Genomic DNA, 17,539 nt, shown 5'->3' with positions numbered 1-17,539 from the left:
CACAAATCTGCTCACCTCCTTCCTGAAGGGGATCCTGGGCTTGTTCAGGTGGTTCAAGGGGGACTGACAGACGTGCTACTGCTCCTGACGTGTGTATTCGGAACATGCATCATTTTTTGAGCAGAGCAGCTTGCTAAACATTTGCCTGCATTGTTTATCTACCTAAAACAACAGTGAAATGTATAACTCCAGAGTTTTCTTCAGAAATATGAGCTAACATGGGGAGAAAAGTATGCTAGCATTTAAACTATGGACAAAGTTAGGAACAGACAACAGGCTAGGTTTCTGCAGCAGTCTGACAAAGCAGGTGGACTGAACCATTTTATGTAAATACAAATGGGGGAGGTGAGCATTGAGAAATGTTTCCAAAACAAATGCACTTAGCCTTACCAATACATTATGAATAAAATTTATGTGTGATTATAAGTTTATAACTGAGTGTCATATTATTTTGTCAGTATTATAATTGTATTAGGGGCCTCTCTGGGCACCTGTCAGTGAACGGCCCCTAGAATCCTTCTACTTATTGTCCCCTTTTTGGCGCCCCTGGTCGAATCTAATGTCCCGAAGCCTCACATGCTGTGAGCAGCTTGTGAGCTAGTTGGTAATCCAGGCCACCAGTGGAGCCTCCACCTTCATGTCACGTAGCTTATCGCTGAGCAGGTCAGCCGGATGGTGTGGAACACACTGTAGAATTCAAAGAGCATGAATCTCACAGGCCTGCCTGCCTCCTCAGGTGAGAATAAGCTCTGTGCAGAATGAAGATGATGGTATCCTCCACTCCCCTGTTGGGCTGGTACACAAAGAGCAAAGGGTCTAGCGATGATTCAATGACTGTTTGGAGGTGCCTCTCCAGTGACTTCATTACATGTGTTAGGGCAACAGGTCTGAAGTCATTAAGTGTTTCTGGGTTCTTCTTCTTAAACACAGGAACCAAGCACAATGTTTTCCACCACTCAGGAACAGCCATTTGGCTCAGGCTCAAGCTAAAGATGTGCTGGAAAATCTCATGCAGCTGGACAGCACATCCCTTCAGCACTCTGGGGCTGAGGCCGCCAGGACCTGCAGCCTTTCCCAAACACAGGTGACTAAATTCTCCTCTCACGCCCCCGGTTGAGATGGGGGCAGGAGGGCTGAGGGGTCTGGCCAGGAGCATGCAGAGGTGTCGAGGAGAATGAGAGTGTAGGGGAGGGAGGGGAGTGGGGGCAGGTTGGTAGGAGGAGGGCAGTGGGTGTGAGGTGAGTGCACAGGGGAGGGGAAGCAATGAGGGGAGCTGGGGAAAGGGTGGGCAGAGTCCACGTAGTCAAATATGTTGAACAGGTTTAGCTCATTGGCCTCATGTAGGTCTCCTTCCATCATCTGCTCCACCTTCTTTCCATGACCAGTGATGGTTTTCATCCTCTTCCACACCTCCCTCATGTTGTTCTGCTAGAGCATGCTCTCCAGCTACCTCCTGTAACTGTTCTTTCCCTCTACAATCTTCTCCCTCACTTCACTTCAAGCTGCACCCTCTTCAGCTCCTCCCTGTCTCCACTCCTGAACGCAGCCTTCTTCTTGTTCAGTGTCACCTTGATGTCCTTGGTCAGCCACAGTTTGTTATTGGAGTAGTGGCGCACAGTCTTGGTTGGGACAATATTTTCTGTACAGAAGTTGATATAATCGGTTATGCAGTTTGTAATGCCTTCGAGGTCCTCCCCTATGCATCATAGAACACACCCCAGTCAGTCACCTCAAAACATCCACAAAGACTGTCTTCTGCCTCCTGTGTCCACCTCCGTACCACCCTGGCTACCGCCTAACTGCAGGAAAGAGTGGCTCTAAACAGACCAGGTTATGGTCCGCCTTGCCGGGCGGCGGGAGGAATGTGACATTGTATGCTTCTTTGACATAAGCATACAGCAGATCTGTAGTCTTACTGTCTCTTGTTTTACAGTCCACAAACTGCTTGAAAGTGGGAAGTGATGTTGAAAGGGTAACATGGTTAAAATCTCCAGAGATGGCAATGAAAGCACTGGGGTGGGGTGTAAGGTCTCCCGCCTCGCCATCGTGGAGGTAATGACATCAGTGGCCCTCTACGCACCTGCCTTCAATGGGATGTAAACAATGAGGGGGATGGTGTGGGAAAACTCCCTCGGCAAATAATAAGGATGAAGAGCCACTGACAACGGTTCAATGTCTGGGTTACACACGCTCCTTTACCATAATGTGTCTGGGATTGCACAACTTGTTCACGTAGACAGCAACTCTCCCATCTTTCTTTTTGCCACTGTTGCCACAGCTCTGGTCCCCTCACACCTTTTTCTTTTGATCTTGTGCTCCTGCTGCTGTGTCTCTCCCTTATTTAGCAGGAATAGGGGAAAAACTACAGAGGATCTTCAGACAGCACAAAATCCCAGTTTACTTTAAACCGGTTAACACCTTGAGACAGAAATTAGTTCACCCTAAGGACAGGATCCCTAGTTACAAACAGAGCAATGTAGTGTATTATATCAGATGTCAGGAAAACTGTAATGAACACTACATAGGTGAGACTAAGCAGCCTTTAAACAAGAGGCTATACCAGCACCGCAGCGAGGTCGCCAGTGGACCTCAGTCTGCGGTTCATCTCCACCTGAAAGACACTAACCACACGTTTGAGGACAAGGAAGTTAAAATCTTAGCCAGAGAGAAGAAATGGTTTGAGAGAGGTGTCAAGGAAGCATTCTTTGTAAAACAGTTGAAACCCAGCCTTAACTGGGGGGCGGGTCTCAGACACGCTTTGTCCCCTGTTTACAATGGGGTACTCAGGTCAAAGCAGTTTCAGTCTGTTGTTCATGGTAATGAGTCATTCACGTCATCAGGAGAGTCGTCAAGGGAGGCTTCCATCCCATCATTAGGAGAGTGCTAACTAGAGCACAATAGGTGCTAATTAGAGCTATTGTTTAGTCACTAGCCTATAGCAGTCGGCCTCTCAGTAGGAGGGGTCTGGTTAGGTTAAAAAACTCCAGCTTTTGTTGGCTTCTGGTTTATTCTTCTCTACAAGAGTCAAGACAGAAGTCAGACTACCAGAGCAAGAATTTTAGCTGAGGAAGCTTCTGTGATTTGAAGCGAAACGTCCTCACGTCAAGCAACCCAGTCCAGTCGAAGATTCAAGCTTCTCTACTTGTGCACCAAGGTTCACCACATTTTAGACAGATTATCCTCCTTAAATGCATTTTTCATTTGGCAACATACAAGAAAATCACATTTATAATTTTTGAGTAATCATGACAAAATGAATGGCATGGACTTTATCATTTACCTTTCACTCAATATTTTTAATATGGAACAATTTACAATTTTGTAACAACAGACACTTTTGGACAGCACTGAATGTGTTCAAATATCCAAATAAAGTGATCCAACAATAACACCCCAAAAAGAGCTTATTCGAGCACAAACATTGCAGTGCCGTTTCCTAATGGAAATATCCATTAAGGATGAAAGGACTCGTAATCATAATGTGCATCTCCTCCCTGCTCTTTTGGCAGTTAATACAAAAATGCTTAAATTGAAGCTGGAACAAAATAAATATTCATTCTCACCAGTTATTGGCAGAAAATGTGAACAGTATATGCTTTGAAAATGTAGATACCATACTGGTTGCAGCCAACAAAACCAACAGATGGCCCATCTATAATAAGCGCTGAATCAGCCTCAAATAGAAGTTACAATTCCTAAAAAAAAAAAAAAAAAAAAGCATCAAAAGTCAAAATTAACTAAATCTTTTTTTTTATCCAAGAGAAGCAAAGCTTCTTAATGCTTTCTTCCTCCTCTCAACGACACAGACACCCACAAGAGCAGTTTTAACCCAACTTACAGTACTGATCAAAGGAGTCGAGCAGCACTCCACATCTGCAAAGAAATGATTCATCCCTCAGAACACACTCCCCATCCAGCTGGCTGCTTAGGAAGATATAAATTTAGAATCTATGCAGTGCAGCAAGTCCTTGTACATCTGATCTGTCATAGATAACTCAAATTCTGGCTTATAAGTATTGTGTCGTGCACACACAAATGTTACAATACATGGAGCCCACCTCACACTAGATGCAAAAGCAGGGGAAAGCACAGCATAAGTGCGAGTGCTAATTTTCCACCAATGCGCTGATGTCATTTTCACACACTGTGATCACGCCCTTTAAATAGCAAACATGCATGCCTGCATCTGTGCATTGAGCGTGGTGGTCAGAAGCAGTGTGGTATCTGTAGCAAGAGTAGAGAGCAAAATCAGAAAGGTGAGACTGAGATGGTTTGGACATGTGAAGAGGAAGGACCCAGGGAATATAGGGAGAAGGATGTTGAGGATGGAACCACCAGGCAGGAGGAGAAGGAGACCAAAGTTGAGGTTTATGGATGAGGTGAGGGAGGACATGCAGGTGGTTGGTGTGACAGAAGAAGATACAGAGGACTGTGGAGTGCAGACAAATGATCAGTTGAGGCAACCCCTAATGGGAGCAACTGAAAGAAGATGAAGACTTCATACGAGCAGTGAAGGGTCAGATCAGAAGGAGTGGATATATGATCATTTTATTTCCGAACCCTTATCTGAATCATCTCAAACATCTACACAAGAGGGCAAAATACTGGAGTTAAAAATAAACGATGGAAGAATAAAGACTTTATTCACATCCCTACAATGGCATTACTTGTATTAGGCTGTATTTTCTGCTCCGTCTGCCACCAAAACAAGCCTCTGCAGCAGACTCAATGTTAAAAACACACTGTGTCTACCACTGACACACACATACGCACGCACAGCACCACGCTATTACCGTCCTGTCGCTGAAAACCAGGCTCACAGCTCGCATTGATGGCAAGCTCAGTACTGATTTTTGTGTTTTGTTCAGTGGTTCAGGTTGAATTATCTTAACATGACATTAGTAGTGAAATACTATAAGCTCTGTAGCGCTGTTCCCATAAATCATCTGCTCACACATTTTGACAATCCGAAGTTTATTTACATATTTACATGGGGGGAATTCCATGAAGAATAATGTATTTTCCTTCTAAAGCCATCTAGAAGATGTTTTGAGATTTGAGACTACCTGTAACCTGACTCACTTGCTTGACGTGCATTTCCAGGGCATGCATGCCAACATCTGTAAGACGTCTTGTAAATCACTTCAGAGGTGTTCTCTGCTTTCAAAAACAGCTATTTTAGATTTAGAAGCGTTTATTTCTTGCTAAGCTTTACAAAATATATGAAACACATATTAGGTTTATACAGAAATAAGCTGTTTTGGAGTTTTTTCGGCCAGCTTGGTTTATTTTGTTCGAGAGCAGCCAGCAGGTGTCACCGTGGATCTCTACTCCGATTAGCCATCCATGTGTGCTTCCCAGCATCCCTCACGCAAGTCGAGGGAAGCTCCCACGTGATCTGATGTCTGTACCAAAAGTAGTTCATGGCCATCTGATCGCTGGGATTTCTTCCCTTCAGGGGAAGCAATTGTAAAAAATGTTTCCAAAAGCGCAAGCTTTGCTCATATTAGCAGCATCATATTATGATTTAGGCTATGAAATTATAGTGGTGACAATGAAAATTCTTTTTATGACTTAAGTCTTAAAAAAACACCTTTCATCAAAGTTTGCTCTTTACTTTCCCAAGTTTCACCACTGTCACCCTGAAAACAAGCACTGAGCCTCCATCAACATGTCAAACTCTGTGCTCTGCTTCAACAACGAAAACAACTTGATTGAGGTGAATCATGCTTGGGATGAGGCCACCCATGTATTTGCATTAAAAAGTTTGAGGCTTGGCACAATCTACAACCCCAATTCCAATCAAGTTGGGACGTTGTGTAAAATGTAAATAAAAACAGAATACAATGATTTGCAAATCCTCTTTAACCTATATTCAATTGAATACACCACAAAGACAAGATATTTAATGTTCAAACTGATAAACTTTATTGTTTTTGTGCAAATATATGCTCATTTTGAAATGATGCCTTCAACACATTTCAAAAAAGCTGGGACAGTGGTATGTTTACCACTGTGTTACATCACCTTTCCTTCTAACAACACTCAATAAGCATTTGGGAACTGAGGACACTAATTGTTGAAGCTTTGTAGGTGGAATTCTTTCCTGTTCTTGCTTGATGTACAACCCTGGACTGCTGTTCAACAGTCCGGGGTCTCCGTTGTCATATTTTGCGTTTCATAATGTGTCACACATTTTCAATGGGCGACACGTCTGGACTGCAGGCAGGCCAGTCTAGTACTCACACTCTTTTACTACGAAGCCACGCTGTTATAACACATGCAGAATGTGGCTTGGTGTTTTCTTGCTGAAATAAGCAATGCTGAAAAAGACGTTGCTTGGATGGCAGCATGTGTTACTTCAAAACCTGGATATACCTTTCAGCATTGATGGTGCCATCACAGATGTGTAAGTTACCCATGTCATGGGCACTAACACACCCCCATACCAATCCAGATGCTGGCTTTTGAACTTGGCGCTGGTAACAATCTGGATGGTCTTTTTCCTCTTTTGTCCGGAGAACATAACGTCCATTATTTCCAAAAACAATTTGAGATGTGAACCACAGCACACTTTTCCACTTTGCGTCTGTCCATTTCAAATGAGCTCGGGCCCAGAGAAGGCGGTAGTGTTTCTGAATGTTGTTGATGTATGGCTTTTGCTTTGCATGGTAGAGTTTTAAGTTGCACTTGTAGATGTAGCAACGAACTGTGTTAACACTGTGACAATGGTTTTCTGAAGTGTTCCTGAGCCCACACAGTAAGATCCTTTACACAATGATGTCAGTTTTTAATGCAGTGCCACCTGAGGGATCGAAGGTCATGTACATTCAATGTTGGTTTTCAGCCTTGCCGCTTATGTGTAGAAAGTTCTCCAGATTTTCTGAATCTTATTATATTATGGACTGTAGATCAAATCAAATCAACTTTATTTATAAAGCACTTTAAAAAAAAAAACAGCTGCAGCTGAAACAAAGTGTTGTACACAAGGGGACATATAAAAGGTAACAAATGACAAAGTACAAAAAAATAATAATAAATAAATAAATAAATAAAAATAGATATATGATGGAATGGTAGATGATGGAATCCCTAAATTCCTTGCAATTGAACATTGAGAAACATTGTTTTTAAACTGTTGGACTATTTTTTTTTTTCATGCAGTTGTTCACAAAGTGGTGATCCTCACCCCATCTTTGCTTGTGAACGGCTGAGCCTTTCGGGGATGATCCTTTTATACCCAATCATGACACTCACCTGTTTCCAATTAACCTGTTCACCTGTGGAATGTTCCAAAAAAGGTGTTCTTTGAGCATTCAACTTTCCCAGTCTTTTGTTGCCCCTGTCCCAGCTTTTTTGACGTGTTGCAGGCATCCATTTTAAAATTTGCACAAAAACATAAAGTGCAAGATGGTTTCATCAGCCAAGTTCTGAGAGCAATTGTGTCATCGGCTATGAAATGTTTATTTTATATAACATGACGTCTAACGGGACAAAGCGCGGCCTCCAGCGGGACAAAGTGGGTCACAGTGGCACAACAAACTGCACAATAGTGCAGCGATCAAGTTCATGCAAGCGTCAAGGAGGCCTTATAATGTCATTTTCTCGGTTACAGCAGGGTTAGCAAAAGTCTTCCCAAAACTTTTTTTGTTATGTCATATGGGTTAGATCAAAGATATGAAGAAAAATTTAGGGGACATTTTATGCACAGAGGGACCCCCTCAGTCAATGGACTGTCAAAGCAACAACTCGGGTCCAAAAAAACCAAAAAAAAAAAAAACCCACCTTCAAGGAAATGAAAGAGGAAATGTGCCACATGACGCCAATAAAATGTTAATAAAAATCTCTGAAACACCTGATCCCGTGCACTCTTAAGACCCTGTGTGCCTTTTTGCCCCTGGATGTACTACGTCCTAAATCCAGGTATTCCTCTGTCTGACTTTAAATTCTCTCTCTCCCCTCCTCTCACATAAACTGGCTTCCAGCCCAGATCACACTACGGTCTATTCTTTCCTGCTGCTGAGCCCCGGCTTCCTTCAGCTCTGCAGCACTGCCACAGTGACAATGGGACACTGTATGCTGTTTATATCACACCATGTGTTCAGCAGCTTTCAGTGCACAGGCCACAAATCTCACTAACAAATCACAGTAGAACTACAGGATATATGTGCATTTAATTTTCCCATTTCAGACAAGTGTGGTAGCATGCCACTGCCGTGTACAGAGAGGGACATACACTTTTATTAGTGTTATATTAACAGTTGTAAGTGTTAATATAGAAGAAATTTATTAATGAATTCATATGATTCATTTATCAGTTTTGGGGCACCACCCTGGTATCATGGACCAATAAACTGGTGCAAAATCAATTTCAAAATACTGTTTACCTGGAAACGTATTATCTGAGTACAGGGCTGGACTGGGGAAATTTTTCAGGCCGGGCATTTTTAACCAAGACCAGGCCACCACCAGGTATCGAAGGGGAAAAAAATTAAGCCTGCTGTGACAGTGTGTTTTTTTTTTTGGTCCCTTAACCGATCAATGTGCACCAGGAGACACGTACATTTTAACACTATAAGAAGCATTATGAAACGTTCTCCCGAAATACAGTTATCATAGGCTTATCAAAAGTACGATCTATTGACAGTAGGTCACATTACTTTTAGACATAATAAGCTGTCATTTCATTCAGCCTTGTTACTTAAATTTAGAAATAGAAATTATATAAAAACATTTGTTACAGAAATACTGTAGGCTATACTATAAATAATATATCATTACTTGTGTGATATAATTCATTATATAAAGCAAGAAATGACTGGATGACTGGACCAATGACTGGATACAAAGGTTGAACTTTTGAAACTGCAATACACAAAAATCTATCTCACTACAAGCTACAAGTAACATCAAGGATTTCTTTTATTACCAATTTGTGTTGCTAATCAACTTAGAGAATGACTCTCAATTTAAAGTAAAATGTTAGGTATGTGAAATTATGCCAGGACTTGGGAAAATACATTTTAGACAGGGACGCCGTTATACCACGCCACCGCACCGCAGACTGTGCAAAACAGCATACTTCATATGACCGACGCACGACCGTCACACAAATAGAATACTGGTAAATGGTAAATGGACTGCATTTGTATAGCGCTTTTCCATCTGCATCAGACGCTCAAAGTGCTTTACAATTATGCCTCACATTCACCCCGATGTCAGGGTGCTGCCATACAAGGCGTTCACTACACACCGGGGGCAATAGGGGATTAAAGACCTTGCCCAAGGGCCCTTAGTGATTTTCCAGTCAGGCGGGGATTTGAACCCATGATCTTCTGGACTCAAGCCCAACACCTTAACCACTAGACCATCACCTCCAGAATAAAGAATAAAGAAACAACCTGGCGGCGACAGCATGGTAGCTAGCCATGCACACCATTTGCACAGGTTACATTGCTAGGCTAGGTTACGTGACTGGCAGAGTTAGCACGAACGAAAATAATATCCAACCTTAATTCATATCTGAGTGACCCAGTTAGACAGCACTTTACTTCGGACCAGAAGATCAGAATGTCTCTCTCACACACAGATGTCTGATTTATGAACAAGTTAGGTTGCTGTTCATCAATTAATAGCTGAAGTTAACCTTCACTTACCGTCATGGCCATAGTGGTCCCCGCCTCACTTTATAGTCACCCTTTCTTGACTTCAATGAAAATAAATACTTGTTTTATAAAAAGTAAAATAAAGACCTCTTTCTTGACCTCATATTTAACTGTTGACAGCACTGTAACAGTAAAACTTGTCATTTCTAACCTACATTGTTAATAAATGTAACTATTCTTTCTAACATTTTTCTAACATTTAAATTTTCTCTAAACATTTTACTTGTCGAAATTATTATTATTTTAAGTAGTATTAGTAGTTGTAGTAAAAAAAGGCTTCAAAACTGGACCTTTAAGCTAGGGGTGTTGTGAGGGGGGGACATCATTGCCCCACGCCCCCATTCCATCTGGATTCGCCCCTGCTTTGGCGTTTGAGCATAAAGAATGGATAACATTTATTTATGCTGAAAACATGACCAGATTTACAGGTCAGAAAGTTTTATTGCATTTTCACATCATGTGGTCCTCAGAAAGAGTTTAGGTGCATCTGAGTGGAAAATAGTGTTAGTTGTTGACGCGTCGCGGAGGATCAGCTGTTTTAACGTGCAGATACGGAGCGGCTCAGCTCAGCTCTAAATAAAGGAGGAAAAAAGCATAAAAATGTCTGTAAAGCTCAGTGCAGGTGTGCTGTTATCACCGCGCTTTAAGAGGTGACGACGAGTCGTAGCTGCTACAAACAAACAAAAAAAAAATGCAGCTGAAAAGCTCACAGCTCGCTTTACTTCATAAAAAAAAAAAAAAAAAAAAAAAAAACGCGGATAAAAAGCTCACAGCTCGCTTTACTTCGTTAAAAAAAAAAAAAAAATCCGCAGGCCAGTAGGCCATCAGGCCAGCGGGCAAATGCCCGGTGTGCAATACTATCAGTCCAGCGGTGTCTGAGTATATTGGCACTTAGATATCAACTATGAAAAATTTAAAAGTTCAAGCACAAAGTACAGACCATCTAACACAGTGATTATCACATTAAGCGCCATGCACAAATAATCAGATAGTTACTTAAATTTAACAGGATTTATTAACAACAGCAATAGCAATTAACATTAACATTACTTGATATTTTATTTACTACATGTTAAAAAGTTCCTACAAATGTAGCATCCCCCCCCCATGTCAAAATGCATAGAACACTGCCATCTACTGGATGGGAGTGTAAATACCAACCAAAATTTGTGTGGGGTTTCAACTCCTGCAAAATCTCGCAAAATTTTGGAGAGTTCGCATTGAGACGATCTGATAAGGCTGAAATTTAACCGCTGCACACAGACAACAGAATTAACATCGCAACATAAATCTCTCTGCATGTTGTGCCTAAAACTCTCATGAATATATGATTTGGGTTTATTGACATTGTTATTGTGTTTGTTTTTATGTAAACATGTGAGAATCTTAGGCTGTTTCCCCATTATTTACAGTGGGAATGCGATCGCTTCCTGCTCATGTCATTCTGGAGGAAACTGAAGTTTACTCTTTTACATCCTGCTTATTGTCCTTTACAACACTGTTTGTTCCAGAGCAATACGAGGTCTGTTAGAAAAGTATCTGACCTTTTTATTTTTTCAAAAACAATATGGATTTGAATCACGTGTGATTGCATCAGCCAAGCTTGAACCTTCGTGCGAATGCGTCAGTTTTTTCATGCCTGTCGGTTGCGTCATTCGCCTGTGAGCAGGCTTTGCGTGAGCAGTGGTCCACCCCTCTCGTCGGATTTTTATTGCAAATAAATGTCTGAACGATTTGGAGCTTTGCAGACGGATGCACCACGGAGCCGCTCATGGCGCGGCACAAAACCACCTCCGTGTTGGTCTCACAGGATGGCTTTGAGATGGCTTTCAGACGGCTGTCGGTGGGTTTTCAGTCGTGTGACTAACCGAGAAATTGTGGATGAGCCTGGACATGCCAGAATATGTCCTGTGAGGCTTCATCACGGCGTTGCTTTGCGCCATGCGGCTCCACCGCGACGCGTGGAATTCTTCCGCACGTCTGTCTCAATGTGCCGAAAAAGTGCTGATGTCCACATCTTCCGCAATTCCTGTGCTAGTCAGAGGACGTCCCGGATAAAACACAGCGTCCAGTTTGGAAATGAACGGCACATTCCACTGTTACAGGAGTTTTTGTCATGGAAAGAGGAGCGGAGGAATTCCGCGCGTCGCGGCGGTGCCGCATGGCGCAAAGCAACACCGTGATGAAGCTTCACAGGACATGTTCTGACATGTCAATCAATCAATCAATCAATCAACATTTATTGATAAAGCGCTTTACAGCACCAACTGGTGTCCAAAGTGCTTAACATTAAAAACACAAATTTACAAAAATAAAACACATATAAAATAAAATTTTAAAACAACACATAAAAAAAGAACATAAAAATAACAGAACAGCTCATGTCCAGCTCATCCACAATTTCTCGGTTAGTCACACGACTGAAAACCCACCGACAGCCGTCTGAAAGCCATCTCAAAGCCGTCCTGTGAGACCAACACGGAGGTGGTTTTGTGCCGCGCCATGAGCAGCACGGTGGCGCATCCGTCCACTTTTCTTTACATGAAAAAAACTCCTGTAACAGTGGAATGTGCCGAAAAAGTACTGATGTCCACGTCTCCTGCCATTTTTGTGTAAGTCAGACGACGTCCCGGATCAACAAAGCCTTCACGTTGGAAATTATCTGGTTGATTCAGCCTGTCGATTGGCGCTCGGAGCGCGGCGCGCTCTCAGCAGCTGTGGGCGGACTTTAAACCGGCTGGAGCACTCCTTAATCTGTGTAATCCCCATAAAATCGTCCCTGAAAGCCAACAGAATTTTCCGAATGGTGTCCACCTGGAGGTCTCTCACAGTTTCTGGAAAAAATTGATGCAGCAAAGCTCCAAATCGTTCAGACATTTATTCGCAATAAAAATCCGACGAGAGGGGTGGACCACTGCTCACACAAAGCCTGCTCACAGGCGAATGACGCAACTGACAGGCGTGAAAAAACTCATGCATGCGCACGAAGGTTCAAGCTTGGCTGATGCAATCACACGTGATTCAAATCCATATGGTTTTTGAAAAAATAAAAAGGTCAGATACTTTTCTAACAGACCTCGTATATATAAAATGTCTGAAATTCGGTTTGCGTTCATGAAGATCCATGCAGGTTAAATGTAGCAGACACGGAATATTTGGAATATTTGTTTTAGCAAGTTTTCAGGGTCTCATGCAGCAGTCTCTTAAAAATGTTATGAAAAGCATAAAAAAATACATTTTGGTCATATAATGTTCATTTGTAACTGTCGTTATGTAGTTTCTCAGTGTTATTTTGACTGCAGCAACTCTGGTGCACAAGGGATTATGGGATATCTCAATAGGGCGAATTGTGGTACTTTAAAATGATATACTGTCGTGAAACTGAAATAAACAAAAAAATGCCAATTTTGCACAAACGTTGCCGTTGAATTAACAAAATCATATCAACAAAACACATTTCTATTGAATAACTGATATACCCACAGCATGAAATGGAAAGGTAACACATCATTCACTAACATTTTCCTATGCATAAAAACAGTGTCGGACACCCCCTGTAAATTATGTAATTATGTTTGACACCACCTGTAAAATTACTGTAACTTGTGTGTTGGTTTTTACAATGCGTGTGATCGGTGATGCACTTATATTGAGACATTCTATGAGTGAAAATGCGTTTGAGATTCACAATGAATACTGTCATCTACTGGCCAGTAGATGGCAGTGTTCATGGCAGTGTGAATACAATTTCTGCCACACATTCGCTAAAAGTGCTGAATCCACTTAAACCGAATTTTCAGTTTTCAAATTGCCTTTTTTTTTTTACAAATGAAAAAAATGACATTTACAAATACAGATTTATTTGTAAAACCCACCACACGTTTCAGTAACGTGTGTTATACAAACCAACCAACCACTCATGTCAGGAAACTAATTTACCCATAATTCATTGTGGCATGTGTGTCTAAATGCTAAAACTTTCAAAATTAGTGCATTACTTTAAAACTAAAACATAGCTGATATTTTCACTTTGTAAAACGACAGACATGACATTCATTTCAATAGCTTGTCCAGAATTAGTTTGTTTAAAATTGTAACCATAAGTCAAAACCGTGTGATATTGCCGGCATATCACACAACTCATGCACAGGCAGATACCTTTCTTTATGATCAGCAGGTCTCTTTTACTGAGAGAAGGCTGATCTGAGACAGAAGCACTAGCTTGTTGTTGTGTCAGTAGCTTCTAGTGTACAGAAATCAATCCTGAAAGTTATCAGTTTAGCTTTTATCTGTAACGTCCGCTAAATTTTTTAGGGGTTTATTGGTTCAGCTTGATAAAAGACAACTTTTCAATTAGTGGATTAACAGTTATTGAAGCTAATTTTTTGGTTAGCTGTGCCCACCACTGATTTTAACTTATGAAAAGTAATTTCTAACAGGACTTTGACCTTGATCATTTTGTTCTAAGGTAAAAATTTGTGGATTTGGAAACAAGTGTTGCTTGCGCGGTGCTCTCGTTACAGGCTGTTATGTCAAATATTGCCATTTTGTGCTTCATTTTGTGCTACAATATGAGTGGCTGCAGTGCTCTGAAAGCAGCAAAATATCAAGCACCCCATTAAATGTGGATGAGATCAGAATGAGGCAATATGCTCCAGCAATAAGAGATCCCATATCAACCTGTAAGAGGCAATCATAATGTGTAGCGCAAAAAAATGACCTCAGCCAACTCAGGATTTTCTTTCTGGACACACAGTGTTTATGCTAAATAGCGCACACACACACACACACACACACACACACACACACACACACACACACACACACCTGTATATAAAAGTTTGGGCACCCCTGATGATTTCCAAGATTTTCCTTTATAAATCATTGGTTGGTTGGATCAGCAATTTCAGTTAAATATAACATATAGCAGACAAACACAGTGATATTTAAGAAGTGAAAATGAAGTTTATAGGAGTTACAGAAAGTGTGCAATAATTCTTTAAACAAAAATAGGCAGGTGCATAAATTTGGGCACCCCAACAGAAAAATACATCAATATTTAGTAGATCCTCCTTTTGCAGAAATAACAGCCTCTAAATGCTTCCTATCGCTTCCATTGAGAGTCTGGATTCTGGTTGAAGGTATTTTGGACCATTCTTCTTTACAAAACATCTCAGGTTTGTTGGTTTCCGAGCATGGACAGCCCACTTAAAATCACACCACAGATTTTCAATAATATTCAGGTCTGGGGACTGAGATGGCCATTCCAGAACATTGTACTTGTTCCTCTGCATGAATGCCTTAGTAGATTTTGAGCAGTGTTTAGGGTCGTTGTCTTGTTGAAGGATCCAGCCCCAGCGCAACTTCAAGTTTGTCACTGATTCATGGACACTGTTTTCAAGAACCTGCTGATACTGACTGGAATCCATGTGACTCTCAGCTTTAACAAGATTCCCAGTAACTGCACTGGCCACACAGCCCCACAGCATGATGGAACCACCTCCAAATTTTACTGTAGGTAGCAAGCGTTTTTCTTGGAATGCTGTGTTCTTTTTCAGCCATGCATAACGCCCCTTGTTATGTCCAAATAACTCAATTTTAGGTTCAACAGTCCACAGCACCTTATTCCAAAATGAAGCTGGCTTGTACAAATGTGCTTCAGCATACCTCAAGCGACTCTGTTTGTGGCGTGTACGCAGAAAAGACTTCCTCTGCATTACAGCATCTCCTTGTGAAAAGTGCGCTGTATAGTTGAACGATGCACAGAGACACTATCTGCAGCAAGATCATGTTGTAGGTCTTTGGAGCAGGTCTGTGGGTTGATTATGACCGTTCTCACCATCCTTCGCTTCAGCTTATCTGAGATATTTCTTGGCCTGCCACTTCGGGCCTTAACTAGGACTGTGCCTGTGGTCTTCCATTTCCTCACTATGTTCCTCACAGTGGAAACTGACAGCTGAAATCTCTGAGATAGCTTTTTGTAGCCTTCCCCTAAACCATGATGTTGAACAGTCTTTGTTTTCAGGTCATTTGAGAGTTGTTAAGAGGCTCCCATGTTGCCACTCATTAGAAGAGATGCAAAGAGGGGAAACATTTGTAAATGGCCACCTTAAATACCCTTTCTCATGACTGGATTCACCAATGTAAGGAGGGCAAGGGTCAATAAGCTTACCAAACCAATTTTGTGTTCCAATAATTAGTGCTAAATGTATTCAAATGAATAAAATGACAAGGGTGCACAAATTTATGCACTTTAAGTTTAAAGTTTCAACGCCGCAACGTGTGATGAATTCAAGCTATGACCTGTTGCAGAGTGACACGCTGTGGCCTAAGTGGTTTAGCCACACGATTCACACCCCAATCCTGTTAAAGATTTTCCCCCTTCAAACATTAAATGGCTTGGGTAAAGTTGGAAAGACAATTACAAATATTTTGTTACCACATGCCAAATGAATAAGATCATCACTTCAAAAGATAATGTCAGCCTTACATACAGTAGATTGACCATCAGAAGCACTTTGTACAAACAGAATTTTCAATACAGCTACATACCAATAGCCACTGCCTTAAAAAAAAGTGAATTTGCACTTTAACTTCAGTAAAATTAAGAGTGCTTGGCTTTGGCTGAAGTGTGCACTCTGTCAGTGCCTCATTATTTTTAGATAATTGTGTTGCATCCTTGAGCTTATATATCACAGAGGAAAATTTAAAAGCCTACAATCTAAATATCGCAGAGTTTGGACAACAAAAACAACATCTGCCCACAGAAAGGATTTACTGCAGGTTTGTAGGCTGGGATTCGTTGATTGTGTAACTAAACTGTCATCACTGATTTCTACAATAGCGGATGTTTGCTTTTACAGCAAACTACAACTGGCAGTTTCCGATCGGACCCACACTCCTCCTCCCCTTCCTCCTCCTGTGCGGAGTGCAACGTGGACACTGAGCAGATAACAACACGGACTCTCACATCTGCATCCATGTGCTCACCTGTTCTGCCAGCCTTGGATCAGGTTGGTGTATTTGCTCAGGACTCCTTCCAGCTGTCGTTTGCGCGCCTGCTGCAGATTCGTGCTGCTCCCCAAGAAAGCGCCCCGACTCCCCGCTGCTCCTGCCGGGCCGCAGAGGGAGAAGGAGCCGGGGCTGTGTGACCCGGTCCGTCCCGGCTTCCTCGAAGAGTTAGCACGGTCCGACGAGGAGGATGAGGAGGACAGGCCGGCGGAGGTTTTGTTTGGATGCGGGCTGAAGAGCGTCTTGTCCATCGTGGTAACGGGACGGCGCCGAGGAGGAGGAGGAGGGTCAGGATGGATCAGGACCAGGGCTGGACCAGCGGTGACACCACGGAGGATTTCAGTAGATCATAAGTGACGAACAGGACGGCGCGTGTCTGCTCGAGTAAAACGGACAAACTGCAAATGTCTGTAGTGAGTCGTGCGGTTTGCTCAGACGTCCTTCAGTATGCAGCAAAAACAACATGTTCTCCAGTTCTTGCATCCAGACGCACTGCAGTGCGCGTCTGTGTGGCACTGTGGATCTCGTCCAACGTTTTCCTGGTAGAAACACGGTGGACACGCCCACTTCATTCTGGACCACCCCCCCGGATATGACGATGCAGTCCCACAATACACTGTAAAACATCATTTTCCCCTAAAAAAAAAACATTATTTCCCCCTCTAAATACATAATATTTAAAGAAGTTTAGACCAGCAGTCAATTAAGACATTTCCACATGTTTTTAATCAAGATAACGGAATGATGTTCTCGTGCTCTTGAGAAAAAAAAAAAACTTTTTAAAATTTGTTATCTAAGTCAATGTTATCTTAACTAACTATGGGAGATAAATTAGGAGATATTCAATGAAGCATATCTTTGTC

General features: G+C 41.9%; 1 protein-coding gene across 2 annotated transcripts in view; it reads right to left on the bottom strand.

Annotated features, from left to right (window-relative positions):
- The window catches only part of LOC117501642 (oxysterol-binding protein-related protein 10), a 144,845-nt gene extending 127,654 nt beyond the window's left edge, over positions 1-17,191 (bottom strand). For both annotated transcript variants that reach the window (XM_034160564.1, XM_034160565.1), the window contains exon 1: positions 16,656-17,191. In XM_034160564.1, coding sequence (XP_034016455.1) covers positions 16,656-16,927 — 272 coding nt within the window. In that variant the 5' untranslated portion in view covers positions 16,928-17,191. The remainder of the gene's footprint in view (positions 1-16,655) is intronic.
- Between the last annotated feature and the right edge of the window lie 348 nt (positions 17,192-17,539).

Source organism: Thalassophryne amazonica, chromosome 20 (assembly GCF_902500255.1).
Source record: "Thalassophryne amazonica chromosome 20, fThaAma1.1, whole genome shotgun sequence".
Classification (NCBI taxonomy): domain Eukaryota; kingdom Metazoa; phylum Chordata; class Actinopteri; order Batrachoidiformes; family Batrachoididae; genus Thalassophryne; species Thalassophryne amazonica.
The sequence above is the reverse complement of the archived record's forward strand: the minus strand, read 5'-3'. Positions and strand labels throughout refer to the sequence as shown.